Source organism: Saccoglossus kowalevskii, chromosome 13 (assembly GCF_978046115.1).
Source record: "Saccoglossus kowalevskii chromosome 13, keSacKowa6.1, whole genome shotgun sequence".
Classification (NCBI taxonomy): domain Eukaryota; kingdom Metazoa; phylum Hemichordata; class Enteropneusta; family Harrimaniidae; genus Saccoglossus; species Saccoglossus kowalevskii.
The window spans coordinates 35482302-35502414 of record NC_140653.1 but is presented as its reverse complement, the minus strand read 5'-3'; the positions used below and the strand labels follow the sequence as shown (position 1 = coordinate 35502414).

At 36.4% G+C, this 20113-nt stretch overlaps 2 protein-coding genes across 2 annotated transcripts in view; one reads left to right on the top strand and one right to left on the bottom strand.

The window, feature by feature from the left end:
- LOC102803854 (elongation factor-like GTPase 1) overlaps positions 1–11370 on the bottom strand; it is a 93248-nt gene extending 81878 nt beyond the window's left edge. Inside the window, exons 1-4 of the mRNA XM_085507270.1 lie at positions 11258–11370; positions 6954–7079; positions 5497–5649; positions 5267–5400 (exon numbers count right to left, since the gene is read on the bottom strand). Of these exons, the coding sequence (XP_085363396.1) occupies positions 5267–5400; positions 5497–5649; positions 6954–7044 (378 nt within the window). The 5' untranslated portion in view covers positions 7045–7079; positions 11258–11370. The remainder of the gene's footprint in view (positions 1–5266; positions 5401–5496; positions 5650–6953; positions 7080–11257) is intronic.
- A 187-nt stretch (positions 11371–11557) lies between these two features.
- Positions 11558–19562, top strand: LOC144351874 (stabilizer of axonemal microtubules 2-like). Its single transcript, XM_085507269.1, has 4 exons — positions 11558–11739; positions 13743–13916; positions 17080–17282; positions 18296–19562. Exons 1-4 carry the CDS (start codon positions 11702–11704, stop codon positions 19294–19296), a joined length of 1416 nt encoding a protein of 471 aa, XP_085363395.1. The 5' UTR covers positions 11558–11701; the 3' UTR covers positions 19297–19562.
- Positions 19563–20113: the final 551 nt, after the last annotated feature.

The following is a 20113-nucleotide window of genomic DNA, read 5'->3' as shown; positions in this document are numbered from 1 at the left end:
AATGTTACCAGGGGACATTAAGACAGGGTAGTCATAGTGATTTTGTATCAGTGAATGTTACCAGGGGACATTAAGACAAGGTAGTCATTGTGATTTTGTATCAGTGAATGTTACCAGGGGACATTAAGACAGGGTAGTCATAGTGATTTTGTATCACTGAATGTTACCTAGGGACATTAAGACAGGGTAGTCATAGTGATTTTGTATCAGTGAATGTTACCTGGGGACATTAAGACAGGGTAGTCATAGTGATTTTGTATCACTGAATGTTACCAGGGGACATTAAGACAGGGTAGTCATAGTGATTTTGTATCAGTGAATGTTACCAGGGGACATTAAGACAGGGTAGTCATAGTGATTTTGTATCACTGAATGTTACCAGGGGACATTAAGACAGGGTAGTCATTGTGATTTTGTATCAGTGAATGTTACCAGGGGACATTAAGACAGGGTAGTCATAGTGATTTTGTATCACTGAATGTTACCTAGGGACATTAAGACAGGGTAGTCATAGTGATTTTGTATCAGTGAATGTTACCTGGGGACATTAAGACAGGGTAGTCATAGTGATTTTGTATCACTGAATGTTACCAGGGGACATTAAGACAGGGTAGTCATAGTGATTTTGTATCAGTGAATGTTACCTAGGGACATTAAGACAGGGTAGTCATTGTGATTTTGTATCAGTGAATGTTACCAGGGGACATTAAGACAGGGTAGTCATTGTGATTTTGTATCAGTGAATGTTACCAGGGGACATTAAGACAGGGTAGTCATAGTGATTTTGTATCAGTGAATGTTACCTAGGGACATTAAGACAGGGTAGTCATTGTGATTTCGTATCAGTGAATGTTACCAGGGGACATTAAGACAGGGTAGTCATAGTGATTTTGTATCAGTGAATGTTACCAGGGGACATTAAGACAGGGTAGTCATAGTGATTTTGTATCAGTGAATGTTACCAGGGGACATTAAGACAAGGTAGTCATTGTGATTTTGTATCAGTGAATGTTACCAGGGGACATTAAGACAGGGTAGTCATAGTGATTTTGTATCACTGAATGTTACCTAGGGACATTAAGACAGGGTAGTCATAGTGATTTTGTATCAGTGAATGTTACCTGGGGACATTAAGACAGGGTAGTCATAGTGATTTTGTATCACTGAATGTTACCAGGGGACATTAAGACAGGGTAGTCATAGTGATTTTGTATCAGTGAATGTTACCTAGGGACATTAAGACAGGGTAGTCATTGTGATTTTGTATCAGTGAATGTTACCAGGGGACATTAAGACAGGGTAGTCATTGTGATTTTGTATCAGTGAATGTTACCAGGGGACATTAAGACAGGGTAGTCATAGTGATTTTGTATCAGTGAATGTTACCTAGGGACATTAAGACAGGGTAGTCATTGTGATTTCGTATCAGTGAATGTTACCAGGGGACATTAAGACAGGGTAGTCATAGTGATTTTGTATCAGTGAATGTTACCAGGGGACATTAAGACAGGGTAGTCATAGTGATTTTGTATCAGTGAATGTTACCAGGGGACATTAAGACAAGGTAGTCATTGTGATTTTGTATCAGTGAATGTTACCAGGGGACATTAAGACAGGGTAGTCATAGTGATTTTGTATCACTGAATGTTACCTAGGGACATTAAGACAGGGTAGTCATAGTGATTTTGTATCAGTGAATGTTACCTGGGGACATTAAGACAGGGTAGTCATAGTGATTTTGTATCACTGAATGTTACCAGGGGACATTAAGACAGGGTAGTCATAGTGATTTTGTATCAGTGAATGTTACCAGGGGACATTAAGACAGGGTAGTCATAGTGATTTTGTATCACTGAATGTTACCAGGGGACATTAAGACAGGGTAGTCATTGTGATTTTGTATCAGTGAATGTTACCAGGGGACATTAAGACAGGGTAGTCATAGTGATTTTGTATCACTGAATGTTACCTAGGGACATTAAGACAGGGTAGTCATAGTGATTTTGTATCAGTGAATGTTACCTGGGGACATTAAGACAGGGTAGTCATAGTGATTTTGTATCACTGAATGTTACCAGGGGACATTAAGACAGGGTAGTCATAGTGATTTTGTATCAGTGAATGTTACCTAGGGACATTAAGACAGGGTAGTCATTGTGATTTTGTATCAGTGAATGTTACCAGGGGACATTAAGACAGGGTAGTCATTGTGATTTTGTATCAGTGAATGTTACCAGGGGACATTAAGACAGGGTAGTCATAGTGATTTTGTATCACTGAATGTTACCTGGGGACATTAAGACAGGGTAGTCATTGTGATTTTGTATCAGTGAATGTTACCAGGGGACATTAAGACAGGGTAGTCATAGTGATTTTGTATCACTGAATGTTACCTGGGGACATTAAGACAGGGTAGTCATAGTGATTTTGTATCAGTGAATGTTACCAGGGGACATTAAGACAGGGTAGTCATTGTGATTTTGTATCAGTGAATGTTACCTGGGGACATTAAGACAGGGTAGTCATAGTGATTTTGTATCAGTGAATGTTACCAGGGGACATTAAGACAAGGTAGTCATAGTGATTTTGTATCAGTGAATGTTACCTGGGGACATTAAGACAAGGTAGTCATAGTGATTTTGTATCAGTGAATGTTACCAGGGGACATTAAGACAAGGTAGTCATTGTGATTTTGTATCAGTGAATGTTACCAGGAGACATTACGACAGGGTAGCCATAGTGATTTTGTATCAGTGAATGTTACCTGGGGACATTAAGACAGGGTAGTCATAGTGATTTTGTATCAGTGAATGTTACCTGGGGACATTAAGACAAGGTAGTCATAGTGATTTTGTATCAGTGAATGTTACCAGGAGACATTAAGACAGGGTAGCCATAGTGATTTTGTATCAGTGAATGTTACCTGGGGACATTAAGACAGGGTAGTCATAGTGATTTTGTATCAGTGAATGTTACCTGGGGACATTAAGACAGGGTAGTCATAGTGATTTTGTATCAGTGAATGTTACCAGGGGACATTAAGACAAGGTAGTCATTGTGATTTTGTATCAGTGAATGTTACCAGGAGACATTAAGACAGGGTAGCCATAGTGATTTTGTATCACTGAATGTTACCAGGGGACATTAAGACAGGGTAGTCATAGTGATTTTGTATCACTGAATGTTACCAGGGGACATTAAGACAGGGTGGTCATAGTGATTTTGTATCAGTGAATGTTACCAGGAGACATTAAGACAGGGTAGCCATAGTGATTTTGTATCACTGAATGTTACCAGGGGACATTAAGACAGGGTAGTCATAGTGATTTTGTATCACTGAATGTTACCAGGGGACATTAAGACAGGGTAGTCATAGTGATTTTGTATCAGTGAATGTTACCTGGGGACATTAAGACAGGGTAGTCATAGTGATTTTGTATCAGTGAATGTTACCCGGGGACATTAAGACAGGGTAGTCATTGTGATTTTGTATCACTGAATGTTACCAGGGGACATTAAGACAGGGTAGTCATAGTGATTTTGTATCACTGAATGTTACCAGGGGACATTAAGACAGGGTAGTCATAGTGATTTTGTATCAGTGAATGTTACCAGGAGACATTAAGACAGGGTAGTCATAGTGATTTTGTATCAGTGAATGTTACCAGGGGACATTAAGACAGGGTAGTCATAGTGATTTTGTATCAGTGAATGTTACCAGGGGACATTAAGACAGGGTAGTCATAGTGATTTTGTATCAGTGAATGTTACCAGGAGACATTAAGACAGGGTAGTCATAGTGATTTTGTATCAGTGAATGTTACCAGGGGACATTAAGACAGGGTAGTCATAGTGATTTTGTATCAGTGAATGTTACCAGGGGACATTAAGACAAGGTAGTCATAGTGATTTTGTATCAGTGAATGTTACCAGGAGACATTAAGACAGGGTAGCCATAGTGATTTTGTATCAGTGAATGTTACTTATTTCTTTCATTTAAGTTATTTTTAGCTTTGTAATTGGGTAAGCTCAAATTACTAGTAAATGTATTACCGTTAAAATCCTATTATAAACCGCGGTTTATATTACAATGTATCAAATAAAAAAATTGGGATCAACAGCTCAAATTCAGGGTACAGTTTCTATTACGTGCATATTGCAATCACTAAATGACCGTGGTCATTTTTTCCCACATCACTTGCACAAAACAAACAATACACCATACAATCTTTTGAATATAAGCGTAACTCCAATTTAGATGTCAGAGAAGAGTGATAAGCGTCACGTCACGTCACAAAAAACTGTTCACATGAAAAAAAAAATACTCAGTATTTTTAGTGTAATATGCATTTTTTTTTTAATTTTCTTCATAACGGAAAGTATATTCTGACAGGAGTTTCAAATAAAAACAAGCACTAAAAAAATGCGGTACCGTGGGTACGGTAACGCAATCCGGCGATGCTTCGGCTCACAAGTGAATAACTTACTTGTTTTCGAAGTGTTGAAATTGTTGATTATTACTCAGTAGTGATGATAATAACGCACGGAGAATAAATTTGTTGAATTGCTATCAAATGCAAGTAAAATTCAACTTAGTTTCACCGTAAGCGAATTATTTCCGTCACATGTAAACGATCGATGCAATAAGATATCCGCCATGTAGTTTGAATGCACACGAGACGTTACTTGACCAAATAGGTCAAGTCGTTAATTAACCAATCAAAATGCTGGATGGTGCCCATGTGTTCAAATTACCTTGGTTCATTTAAATATGTTAATGACAGGTCACCGACTTCATGGTGAACAAAAACCGGAAGAGATTTACTGATAATGTCGTGCGATCTTTTGCTTTGATTTCCATAGAAAAACGACATGACTTTTTTTTTAAATTAAGAAATTAGTTGTTTTCGAAAGATAAACTGAGCATTGAAAAAGCATTCAACAGTTTTTCGGTGATAACAGCTCATTGTCGAAAACTTGCGACACATGGACGTAATCATAAGGACGATTGACAAAAGTTGTTGCAAGAACAAAAGCAGTTTCACTGCATGTTTGCCTTCCTAACACTACTGAACAATAAAGAGGTATGAATATTTTTAGGCATGTTGTTGTAACAAATGAATAGGATTAGGAACAATGTACCAGCTGGTTGAAACAAAGTCAGTAAGGCCTTGTTGAATTGGAGGTGCGGTTTATAATAGGATTTTAACAGTAGTCAATTTTGAGGACCTCAGATTGACGCTAACATCACAGGTAGTCTACTTACCTGAGGACATACCCCTTCCACAACATCTACAACTATTATAGCCCCATCGCATAACCTGACAGCAGTCGATACTTCACTGGAAAAATCAACATGACCCGGTGAATCAATCAAGTTTATTAGATAATCGTGTTTATCTGCAGAAATAAAGGTAATATAAGAATTAGAATTAGCAGTTATATTGTTAAAAATACATTAATATTATTAAATATCACAGATTTCAATTAACCTACCCTTCATATAGTGCAATGATATAGCACTAGATTTCATGGTAATGCCTCTTATTTGTTCATCTTCTCTGCTGTCCATATATCTCAACTTGCCAGCAAGTCTTTGTGATATTATACCATTGCTTGCAATCAGGGCATCTGCTATGGTGGTTTTTCCTAAATATATACATGTAAGATAGAAAAGTACAATTGTTGGTAATACATGTACATGTACAACAAGACATGAATACATACAATGTACAGAAATGAGCACAGTCATGGTAGAACACAGAATTATTAAATTATTATATTGATTATCAACATCAACATTATTGAACAAATAATATTTAAAAAGAAACTTTGCAACATATCAACATTACCAACAATTTTGTGTAATCGTGTTGTAAATTGAAAGGTTAGAACCCCATTTTTACCAACTTACCATGATCAACATAAGCTAGTATACACAAGTTGAAAGGTTAGAACCCCATTTTTACCAACTTACCATGATCAACATGAGCTACCGGTAGTATACACAAGTTGAAAGGTTAGAACCCCATTTTTACCAACTTACCATGATCAACATGAGCTAGTATACACAAGTTGAAAGGTTAGAACCCCATTTTTACCAACTTACCATGATCAACATGAGCTAGTATACACAAGTTGAAAGGTTAGAACCCCCATTTTTACCAACTTACCATGATCAACATGAGCTACCGGTAGTATACACAAGTTGAAAGGTTAGAACCCCATTTTTACCAACTTACCATGATCAACATGAGCTAGTATACACAAGTTGAAAGGTTAGAACCCCCATTTTTACCAACTTACCATGATCAACATAAGCTAGTATACACAAGTTGAAAGGTTAGAACCCCATTTTTATCAACTTACCATGATCAACATGAGCTAGTATACACAAGTTGAAAGGTTAGAACCCCCATTTTTACCAACTTACCATGATCAACATAAGCTAGTATACACAATGAAGTTGAAAGGTTAGAACCCCATTTTTACCAACTTACCATGATCAACATGAGCTAGTATACACAAGTTGAAAGGTTAGAACCCCATTTTTACCAACTTACCATGATCAACATGAGCTAGTATACACAAGTTGAAAGGTTAGAACCCCATTTTTACCAACTTACCATGATCAACATGAGCTAGTATACACAAGTTGAAAGGTTAGAACCCCATTTTTATCAACTTACCATGATCAACATGAGCTAGTACAATGTATACACAAATTGAAAGGTTAGAACCCCATTTTTACCAACTTACCATGATCAACATGAGCTAGTTAGTATACACAAGTTGAAAGGTTGGAACCCCATTTTTACTAACTTACTATGATCAACATGAGCTAGTATACACAAGTTGAAAGGTTAGAACCCCCATTTTTACCAACTTACCATGATCAACATAAGCTAGTATACACAAATTGAAAGGTTAGAACCCCATTTTTACCAACTTACCATGATCAACATGAGCTAGTATACAAAAGTTTCTAATGTTTGATGGATTTTTTTGAAGCAATGCTAATTTTTGAGCCGTGGTGGTCCTCATATTTATTTTTTCCAGCTTCTGATGAAGTGCCTCGTCTAAAATATGGAAATAATTTATTAATTACATTTATGCAAAATCAATAGTTTTATAGAATAAGTTCTACACGTAATATTGTCTTGAAATAAATGCCATACATGTAATGCACTGCCCAAGAAATAGGCAAATTAGAAAAGCATGTAGTGAACACACACTTGCAATGACTAAGATGTACAATCACAAATTAAACAATATGACATCACAAATTAAACAATACGAGGTCACAAATTAAACAATATGACATCACAAATTAAACAATATGACATCACAAATTGAACAATATGACATCACAAATTAAACAATATGACATCACAAATTAAACAATATGACATCACAAATTGAACAATATGACATCACAAATTAAACAATATGACATCACAAATTGAACAATATGACATCACAAATTAAACAATATGACATCACAAACTAAACAATATGACATCACAAATTGAACAATATGACATCACAAATTAAACAATACGAGGTCACAAATTAAACAATATGACATCACAAATTAAACAATACCAGGTCACAAATTAAACAATATGACATCACAAATTGAACAATATGACATCACAAATTAAACAACATGATGTCACAAATTGAACAACATGCAGAATATATTTTGCACTCATAAAGCCATCATGTCTGAATAGCCTTTTTGTTACTGTGAATTTGGGTAATTTGTTTTATTTGATGTTATCAAACTAGTCAGTTAAGTTATGCTGTGTATAATACAAGATTAATTTAAATTTTAAATTACTCTGAGTTGTTGTTGTTGTTACAGGAATGATGGATCAAGCTCCTTCGAGTACCCAATCACAGTCAGCTTCAGAAAAACCATTGTGTGACAATGTCCTTGTATGCAAATGTCATTAGCCAGACTCCAAGCTAAGCATCAATACCAATTTGCATAACAATACATCTAATTTGCATAATTTTATTTGCATAATAGTTAGTTTCTTCTGCAATAAAGAAGAGATAGTTTTATATCTCGTATATCTCAGAAACTCTACTCGACTGATTATTTAAGAGTTAGTCACAATTTTCATGACTTGCCACTCTCTGTACTTGTTGCAACTCACTCACATTTTTTAACTCTTAATGCCACAATCTGCGGCTTTTTATCCTGAAAAACTGCGTGATCCGTTCTGTTTTCCAATGCGACTTAATTTCACTTGTTTTTTTTTAATCCTTGGTAAATAGTGTCACTGGCGATAGAGTAGTAAAAATCGCAATTAACCGCAGAGTAGCAACTCAGGATAAATCATCCGGACACAATTGGGAAATTATTACTACCCAAGTATTTGTTTTTGAATCTGCCGGCTCCGTACCCTTGAAAGACTTGGTAACTTCTTGTAGACTTTTTTTTAACAAAGGCGGGATTTTTCAATCATTACATGTTATTGTTTTAAAGATGTGCAAGATGAGACTGACACCTATAAACGATACAACGTGAATAAGCATCACAGACAGGATTTTAAGGGTTGTGGGTGAAACAAAAGCGAAGCGGCTGTTTGTCTAAGCGACGTGGTCCCGCAGTGCTGGAAAGGCTTGGGGAGAACACTGACACTGAATTTGACTGTATTTATGTTTATCTTATTTCAAAGTAGGTACATGTAATTGCAAAGTGTGTGAAATTTAAGGCAGTTTACTGTAGATTGCTATATTGACCTGTTCACATGTAAAACTCAAAATGACAGTTTGATTTCACCATTAAAATAAAAAGAGATTAGCTCCATGGTTACAACAAGTTTATTATGACATTTTCTGTTTTTAACTATTACTGCTTGATTGAAAAAAAACACAAAAGACAAATATATATACATGTATGTTTAACTGGAACGTTGACTGTCTATGTATAAATTTCATGTGTGAATCTCTAATGTCAACATTGGCAAAATGTAAAACATATATCACAATTCCAAATTATAGTTATAACTACATGTATATCAGAATGCTGGAGCAGACACATTTTATGATTGGCAGAATTGTTTGATTCGGTTATAACTTTCCCACTACGACTATAGCTACTATGGTAATCATCCATCTTGTATTGTATTATGACACTTTTGTCGATATGCTATAACACAATTGTCTATGAACCATGTTTCCACCTAATAGGACAACATAAATTTGAGACTAGTTTTTTTGAACCTAGTCAATGGGGCCCTGACACCTGATTGATTGAGTCCCATATCCTGGTCCATATTTATATACCCTATATATAAAATTTGTTTTAAAATTCAGTCCCTCACCCCCTTGGCTATTATCGCTGATTATGTGGCTTGAGTGATTAACATCATCCACTTTGGATCCCCAAGCGTCACTAATAAATAAGCAATCTAACTGCTGAATCATAGAAGATTTGGCGAAAATCTATCATTTTTGGCATCAACGTATTTTCGCTTGGAAACACAAGGGTGATAAGACTCAATTTTCATGGACGCAGGTTGCTTGGATCTTTTGTTTCGAGTTCGTTGTGAGTACAGAAACATAACAACATTGTTTTTTGGTGAATATAGAATATGTTCTGTTTCAGTACAGGATTTTGATATGCCAGTCTTACTGGTGTGTCTCCTGTTTAATTAGTCCTCTCCTCTCCAAAAATTTACAATGGTACTAACCCAGAATGGACTTCAGCATTGTAGCAATGTTTATATTGCTACATTTTACTGTGGATGATGAAGACTGACCAGCTAGTTTTGGTTTTGCTGCTCTCTTGGCATGGGCAATTTCTAGGTTTCCTTTTTTTACTATTCTGACTTTTACTTGATTGCATTTTGCATATACAATGTACATGTAGCAGTCAGACACTGACAATAAGTAAGCAAACGGGTCGGAACATAATCAACATGGGACTTTGAAGGCCCCGGAGATAGCGTCCTTGTATCAACATTAATAAATGATATTTACATTACAATCTCATGCTTTCGAACAATTTATACCAGAGAACAAAGTATACAAATACTGTCTATGATATACTGCAAAAGTGGAAATAATATACCGGTACATATTTAACTGTTGTTGTCTTTTGTACAAAATCCCAAGAACACAAAACAAACAACTGACAACAATAGACAAAACAAAAAAACAACTGCTGAGTACACTACACAGTAACTGTAGTCACATCAGTAAGAAAAAGATACCGTAGAACTCGTGGCAAATATGTAAATACAAAACAAATGTCAGCCTCCATGGACAAGTTGACAACCCCTAATAAATATTGCAAAACTGTCTTTAAACTTTAAATCTCATTAGGATTTCCACATGAAGTTACACAGATGCTTTTTTGTCAAGGCTACATACTAAATTCCCTTTTTTGGGGGGCATTTTTTGAGTGTACATGTATGCATTAAAATAGGTATACCCATTAAAATAATCAAAACTTCAAATGTAATCATAGTACAAAATAAAATAAACAAAATTATCGAGAGTGATTTTGGATTTGTTGCTGTAACATTGTCTGGTTGGTGATGAGAATTACCAAGCCAGTTTATAAAATAGTGAACAAATATTTTCGTAAATATTACTGAACTCGAAAGACGCCAATCGCGAAGTGTCTTGTTTCATATATAATTAATTTAATCCAAAAATTAGGGGATCTGGTTCGGTTCGGTTGGCGATATTAAGGAATAAAATGGAATAGAATAGAAGAATAAGAAAATAAAAAATATAAACGGTTTATACCTCCATGAATCAATGAAATAGTATTGACACTACATGTATGTGTAACAGTGGTTAATATGAGTTTGGTTGGTAGCGCGCGTGAAACTCAAGAATTTTTTTTTTATTTCATGTTTTCATGGTTAGAGCATGGAACTATAAATAGTTCCATGGTTAGAGGAGGATATTCAAATGTTTACATGTATACTTCAAAACCTGCATTAAATAAATCATTGACTCTGAAAGCACAAAAAAGCTACTTCTCAATTAGACAACAATTCAATATTTATGCCAATACCAAAATTAACACACTATGTTATTTATTTGTAAGTGACATGATATAAGCACACGTGTGTGTTTTTTTCCCATGCAGTGGTGTTACACAACCTCGATGAACACTTCACACGAACTCGCCGGTGACAGACATATCATTCAAAACACAAGGACTCGACAAAATTCAAGCTGGTTATGAAGGTTACCTAATATTTACGTTAGGAATAGGATGACTTACCTAAAAACGCACATCCATATATTTGGTCAAACTAAAATGTGTTTACGAGTATCCGTTCATTCACAGCTGATTACCGCGCATACTTTTGCAGTCTGATTGCGCAACTTCCCCTATTTACATGATAACGCTCTCGTAGCTGTATATCTTTCTCTACTGTACCGTTGGCGGAATCAAATGGCAATCATTTAACCGAAGCCAATCAAAATGCTCAATGCGTGTTTACCGCGCCTTAGAAACAGTTAATGAATATGCAACATGTTTGGTTTCACCGCGTTGACGTGGTAACAACATGCATTGAAACTAAACTCAGACACACCACTAAACACAACACACCCATCGACATACGCCGGTTGCTTGGTAAATCATTGCGTCCTCAAAATATTGAGATATCCAGTGCGTTTTCAGCCTTGTCAGCTCGAAATATAACTCACTGACGAAACCAAGATGCCGAAGCGATGTATATGTGAGATCTGTAACTGTGGGTGAGTATATTTTCAGACCTTCTAAGTTGACGGATGTGTCATGGCTTTTCCAATCGGCATGAAATATGAGCTTCGGACTTCAGTATCTAACCCAGGTCATGTAGAAGAAGACACTATCTGCTCACACCATACCACAATTCTCCCAATCTTTCTGAAGAATCGGCGAACAACAGACATGTAAATTGATGACTGAAATGCATTCAAGAAGAACGCTGTTTTATAACGAATGGCGGGCAAATTATTTCTACAAAAAGACTCTGATATTTTGGCGACATTTATGGGCATCACTTCGATATCGTGGTCCTTGTTACAGTGCGAGCCATAAGAACCGTATATGTATACTCAGATTTAGTATTTTTTATTCGAAAAATTGTTGGCTATAGATTTGAAGTAACCTTGGTTCATGTAGGTGGATGGACTCGATCGAGATGGTAAATTATTGTACCTCTTTGATTCTGAACAATACAATCATTGTCAGTAAATGGGTCAGTACTGGTACTAGCGAGCTCTCGTATATAGTAGTTGCGGGTGAAATGCAAAAACTAACGAATATGTTTGGGAAACATCGTCATGGTGTCTTAAACATAGCGGTCTGAACTATATAAATTCAGCGATTGCAGTGTCTTTTGTTTTCTACATATTCTTTGTTGCGTGACCTTGTTGCTAACATCACTGTATATTGATACCCCCCACACTCTGAATAGCACAATACATGAATATACCAGTATAAATGAGATGGATGCACAGTCAACTTGGAAATCCAAATAAATCGATCAATATTATTTTTTTTTAAATAATTTGTTTTCCAATTGTTATAGTAATAGCAATATAAAAATCAAGAAAAAATAGTACTATTTATATATCATATCATATTTGACAATGATGTAAAAAATGGTAGAAATTTCAAGATCATTGATACAAATTTGATTAAAAGTAATAAGTAGTAATAGTAGTAAAAGTGTGTATGTGTAAATACAAATTCACTTAATTTGATTATTGGATCAAGAAACACAGACAAATCCATGAATATTAAACAGTGCAACATATATGAACCTAGTGAAAGTTATTCAAATAAATATTATTCAGCGACTTGATGTTAGATCTTGTCAATTGCCACCTATAGAAATAATTGTAAAATAAACAACCACTGATAAGTAGGTACTACCCCAGATTTGAAGAACAGTCTTATATCACCATGACAACTTGAAAAACCTGTTGTAAATTGCATCAAATCATGTAGTTTAGTGATGTTGGAATGTGAATATTATGATAAGATGCTGTGTTAATTCCTAATTCAAATCTTTCTCTTAACTAGTACTGGAAAATTAGATAAATAAAAAAATATTTTTTTTTCTTTGCATTTTCACTTGATATCAATGTATCTAGAGATTGTTTTAGAATATTCTAATATTACCAATTACTGATGACTTGAAAGCCTACATTGGATTGTTACATGATGGGAGACATCAAATAACATATTATCACTATATAAAATATTCATGTAATAACTTAATGTGTGTCTGAAAAGATTTATATAATTAATTTATTGGATTTATTAAAGTCATTTCCATTTTCAAGTTTACATATAAAATTACAAATAATGTCACTAGACGTTATGCAAGAATTAGAATTGATTCCAACAAATAAGTAAACAAAAACTAAAATAAAATAACGACAGATGTATTCATAATTATTGTATTATTGAAATAATTTAGTGAAAGTAAGTTGGGGTTAAAATTATCATTATCATATGTGCTACACATTGTCCATATTCGATTTATTTTACAAGATGAACAGCGTTCTATGGTTAAGTCAGTTTTATTTTAATGCTCATAATTGAATTGTGTCTAAGCCATAAATGTTTTTCCCATCCAGGAAACGCCACCTAGGGAGCCCCGTACAGGGAGCCCCACCTAGGGAGCCTCATCCAGAGAGCCCCATCCAGGGAGCCCCACACAACTTTGGTGTGGCTTTGATCTGATATTGTCTTTGCTTCATTGCAGGCGCCATCGCTGCCCTCACAGGCCACAGGGCACCGTTACAAGAGGGCCATGTACCATATCAGAGTATGCCAATAAATACAAAGGATACCCCTTTGCAGGCAAGCCAGAAAGTTTCAAACCAAAACAAGAAATGTTACAAGGAGGAGGAGCAATGGACGGAGTAACAACTCACAAGTAAGTTCAAATCAATTTCAAAAATAGTGATAAGGCAGGGGAGTGGATGCAGTCGTCATGGTGATTGTTATCATATTTATTTTAAAGGTTGCCCACTGCAAAAGATCCTCATGGGCAATGTTTTAGCACCTTAGCAAAAAGAAATAAATTACAGAAAAAATAACGCAGTATAATTGTTATTTCCAGTGAGCACATTAATAGGATACAAATTGACATTGACGGTTTAGCGAGAATTTCATGCACCCAACAACAGTGTCGAATAGATGGAGCTTCAGAGAAAGTACACAATTCTGTAAATAAATAAATTATGTGACATTTAAGTTACGTCCAGCAGTAGCTATCCAATCAAAGACGTGAATTCACACATTGGATCACTCATAACATCCATATATGGTAGAGATGAACTTTCAGAAATTTAACAATATGGTGCCGACTGCCTTCACACTCAGCGATTCTTTTTAATTATATCTGCACTGATCTATATGTAGTTTTAAAGCACTTCTTTTCTTGCCACATGCCTGTAGTTATGTTTATATAGTGAGAAAAAAAGATTGAATTACACGTTTTGTTTAGGTCCAGGGGCTGTTTGCATATGTGTAGCCAGCTGTCTAGGTGCTGTTTGCATATGTGTAGCCAGCTGTCTAGGTGCTGTTTGCATGAGTAACCAGCTGTCTAGGTGCTGTTTGCATGAGTAACCAGCTGTCTAGGTGCTGTTTGCATATGTGTAGCCAGCTGTCTAGGTGCTGTTTGCATATGTGTATCCAGCTGCCTAGGTGCAGTTTGCATATGTGTAGCCAGCTGTCTAGGTGCTGTTTGCATATGTGTAGCCAGCTGTCTAGGTGCTGTTTGCATATGTGTATCCAGCTGCCTAGGTGCAGTTTGCATATGTGTAGCCAGCTGTCTAGGTGCTGTTTGCATATGTGTAGCCAGCTGTCTAGGTGCTGTTTGCATATGTGTATCCAGCTGCCTAGGTGCAGTTTGCATATGTGTAGCCAGCTGTCTAGGTGCTGTTTGCATATGTGTAGCCAGCTGTCTAGGTGCTGTTTGCATATGTGTAGCCAGCTGTCTAGGTGCAGTTTGCATATGTGTAGCCAGCTGTCTAGGTGCAGTTTGCATATGTGTAGCCCAGTGTTCTCCCCAGACTCTAAGCCAAGCATTGCGGTTAATTTACATAACAATACATCTTATTTGCATAATTGTGTTTGCATAATAATTAGTTTCCCCAACAAACATTATAAATGCAATAAAGAAGAGATACATATCTCATATATTTTATATCATTTAAATTCATTGTGTTTTATGTGTGCATCAAGTCAAATAATGTTTGAAATAGAATAGGAAAGAAATGGAAATACTTATAGCCAGTCGTGAATATATTGTTTATCCGTGGAGGTAACTGGGTCTTCATTATTTTGTGTACAAGTACAGTCAGTTTTAGTGCCAGTGTTACTGCCAGTTCATACAGGGGGGGGGGGATTTGTTTGTTAAATTTGTAAAATCTGCAAGATTGCGGGTTATCAAAATATGAAGAAATTAATAAATCAATAATGACATTTTTTTTCTACAACGGCATTTCAAAACTAAAGTCAGCGATTTTTCATTGATCTGTCTATTATTTGTGTAACGCTACGATCACATAACATTGTCAGTTGATGGCATTGCGTTGAACGGGTATTCACCACTGCTGTTGCGATCATCGGTTCCTGACTTTTTTGTTTAAAAATACACAAACTTAGAATGTTTGCTTAATTAAAACAATTCATTGATGATTAACTTAGAAATTACATCAAAATCGCCAACAAAATGTTGTTTTTAAACATCGCGGAAAAACGTGCACTCTGCGCCGCCATCTTTGTTGCCTCAATCAGAATCTCCGTTGTAACCCAGCATGCATCGGTTGTGATGTCACTACATGTGTTACGTCGCCTGAGGGTGGCGTTCCTCGGTAATGACGCACTATGAATGAGGTATTTCTAGAGGTCAGGGTTCGTTTTTTCCTTGTCCATCTCGTCTGCAGTTGAATAATTTTTACTCCGATTTATTTACAGTTTTCTTTCCAATGCGACTTAATTTTATTTGTTTTTTTAATTCTTGGTAATTAGTCTCACTGGCGATGAAATAGTAAAAACACAATTAACCGCAGTGCAGCAACTCCGGATAGACCATCCCGACGCAATGGGCAAATTATTACTACCCTAGTATTTTGGGTTTGCCAGCTCCGCATCCTTGATAGACTTGGTAACTTCTTGTAGACTTCCGTTTTTATCACTGTTTTTGTAAGGCTAACTATGTACAAAGGCGGGATTACCTTTCGATCAATACATGTTATTGTTTTAAAGATGTGCTAGACGAGGCTGACACTTGTAAACAATACAACGTGAATAAGCATCGCGGGCAGGATTTCAAGGATCGCGGGCGAAACAAAAGCGACGTAGCTGTTTGTCTAAGGGACGCGGGCCCGCAGTGCTTGAAAGGCCTGGGGAGAACACTGGTAGCCAGCTGTGTAGGTGCTGTTTGCATATGTGTAGCCAGCTGCCTAGGTGCAGTTTGCGTATGTATATCCAGCTGCCTAGGTGCTGTTTGCGTATGTATATCCAGCTGCCTAGGTGCAGTTTGCGTATGTATATCCAGCTGCCTAGGTGCAGTTTGCGTATGTGTATCCAGCTGTCTAGGTGCTGTTTGCATATGTGTAGCCAGCTGCCTAGGTGCAGTTTGCGTATGTATATCCAGCTGCCTAGGTGCAGTTTGCGTATGTGTATCCAGCTGTCTAGGTGCTGTTTGCATATGTGTAGCCAGCTGTCTAGGTGCTGTTTGCATATGTGTATCCAGCTGTCTAGGTGCTGTTTGCATATGTGTATCCAGCTGTCTAGGTGCTGTTTACATATGTGTAGCCAGCTGTCTAGGTGCTGTTTGCATATGTGTATCCAGCTGCCTAGGTGCAGTTTGCATATGTGTAGCCAGCTGTCCAGGGGCTGTTTGCATATGTGTAGCCAGCTGTCTAGGTGCTGTTTACATATGTGTATCCAGCTGTCTAGGTGCTGTTTGCATATGTGTATCCAGCTGCCTAGGTGCTGTTTACATATGTGTAGCCAGCTGTCTAGGTGCAGTTTGCGTATGTATATCCAGCTGTCTAATATAATAACCTCTCACTTATTTGTTGCAGGAAAGATTTCATACCATATCCATTTGAAAAACCCTTTGTACACCAAGGTGAAGAATACAACCCAGTACCTGGTAATATGGATCTTCTCACCTCATATACCAAGGACTACCCAGAAAAAAGAGGTGACAGAGCAAAAAGTTTAAAGCACTTCCAAACTAGAAAAGTTCCATTGGATCCATTTGAGGCTGACCCCACATATAAAAGTAAGTATATCTACTTTATATTTATAGTGCAAGATTTGTCCACCCAACTGCCCTATATGATGAGCATTTTAGGTAATCCCCTTAGTTCTTGTGAGGGTCACATAGTTTCTACTGTAATTTCACCAATTCCCCTAACTTACAGGTGATGAAGCAAGAGAAATTATACATAATTAATACTTATTGGATTATTCAAATTCAAGTTCTGTGATTACCATTGTTTGTAATCCCCAAACAATGCATGACACGATTGGTCGAAATAATATTCATGAGCAATGAAAAACTTTTTAGTCGAATTGTGCCAAAATGCTTACCGATAACATACATGATAGTTATAAATTGACTAATTCTATCGTTACGAGCTGAAAGAATCGAAAAACTGATGTAAAGGTGTTTTTTGAGAGACTATTTTGATCAGACTCCAGCAAACTGTTGAAAGTAGTCGCAGGTTTTTTCTTTACCCTGATCATCGTAAGTTACAAAATTCATGGAGAATGCAGAGGCACATTTATATTTCACTCTAGTATTATTGCTCAAATTGTTTTCAGTGACTTGTGTCTCTGACAAGTTACCTAATTAGTATGCATTTTGATAAACCACAGTGTGTTTACATGTGCAGTTTGAAATGGAACAATTTTGAATGCAATAAAATCACACGTAGAACTCCACAAGATATTGTGGCGTCAAACTGGCTGTCATTTGAATTATATTGCAATAGACATAATTTTAGCACCTGCATTTTTCTAGGAAAAATTTTGTTGAGGATATTCTGTAAAGAAATCACTGAAATTATTTCATATACTCATAAAAGAAACGTTGTTGCTTTTACGATGGGCTACAGACGACTGACTTCGAAATGTTTCATTCAGATAGGATAGCGCCCTCTTGTGCCAATCCAAAGGTAGCATCTTTGTTGATTTTAGCCCCTACAACGACGTTAGAAAATAGTGATCAATGGCACCAATATTTCTATATTATATAGAAAACTAATTTATATGTATATTTTTCTTTTTTAGCTGACTATCGTAAATGGGATTTACCAGCCAGGGATTTGGCTAAAGGTTCTCATGTCTATCGACCACCTACAGCACCATTTGAAGGTCAATCAACATTTCAACGCGATTTCCAACCAAAACAAATTCCAATGACGCAAAGCATGAAGCCACACGAACTTGCACAGCAGTCAGATACACCATTTGACGATAGAACATCTCATCGCCTAGCATATATTCCACATCCTCAACAAGCACGATATGTACGCACACCAGATCGCTATAAGCTTAACCCAAACCGCTTTGATGGACTTACAACTCATAAACGTGATTTCACTGAAAAACAAGCCCCAAAACCAGACAGTTTTAAACCCTCACAGAACCCAATGCATTCTGATCAGCCATTTGATGATGCAACTACTTTCAAGCGAGATTATAAACCTCATGAAGTCTCTGCTCCTTATGTACACGTACCGGATGAGTGGTCAAGACCCAAAGGTGAAATTGACACATTGACTACTTTCCGAAGAGACTATCCTGCTCATCAAGTTCATCCAGCACGTGCAGCGAAGCCACCAGCTCGTGGTAAAGTAGATGCCGGCCCATTCGATGATCGTACTAACTACAAAACAGACTTCCGTCCTTGGGATGCACGTCCAGAAATGAGAGGTGATCCATCAAGACGACCCTACGAACATCCCAGCGTTCCATTTGAAGGAATGTCCAACTACCAGGCCCATTACATTCCTAAAGCAACTCGCCCTATGCGCAGCTTTGCACCTGATAGGGGAGCGCAAATTAGCAACACCCCATTCGATGATCGTACTATGTATAATTCTGAGTACGTTCCAAGAGAGTCAGAACCTTGCCCAGCAGGTAATCTATCGCAAAGCGGTTTCAAATTCAAGGAGTATGATGCAAGAGGACATCAACTGTACGACAAGAACGGAAACTCCAATTATGTTGAACAACCACTTAGAGCACCACAGCAACAGATTTCCATGGAAACAGCTGCGTTAGCATAATCATAATCAATTCCTAGTATCAAATATGAACTAACATTTTTTAAAAATCTTTTCAATATTTCAAGCATTTTTGGGGAGGGGATAGCTCATTACTTAAACTAACAATAGATATTATTTAAGGGAGGTACATTAAAACTGGTTTGAAATATTACTAGTACATGATCTCATGACACCAGTAAAAAAAAAAATATGATGAAAATTATGAAATTAATTGAACTTTTCCAGGATTTTTTGTCTCCCTGTTGACGACAAAATGAAAACAAAAATGGAAATTTAAGAATTATAAAAAATAAATAAAATTCAATTGCACAGCAGCAACCCTGCAGTGTCAAATTAGATAAAGAGCTGACATATTTTGTAAATATTGAAATATAACATTTTAGAATGTCAGCAAAACTTGATAATTATAGACAAATTTTTGTTCAGATTGAAGGGCAGCTCAATGTGGCATATATTTTACTAAGAGCTCCATGATGTTGAAATTATAGAATAATTTTTGTATATAGATTAATTGAGTATTTTTGAACTCAATATAATTGTCATTGTTCTCATTTTATGTTATGTTAAGCTTAGACTTTGTGTCTTTGTCTATAGTCTCACTACCATCAGTGTTCTTTCTTTGTCAGTGTTTTTTTTAGAATTTTAATTTTGAGGATTCAATGAATTATAAATCACTATATCCTCAGTAATCGCTTCATATATTTTTCAATTTTCTAAAAGTTTTTTTTGGATGTAAACTGAATGTATGTACAATAATATAGAAATATTCATGTTAAATTCAGTGCCAGAGAATTACACATAAAGTAATGAATATTCA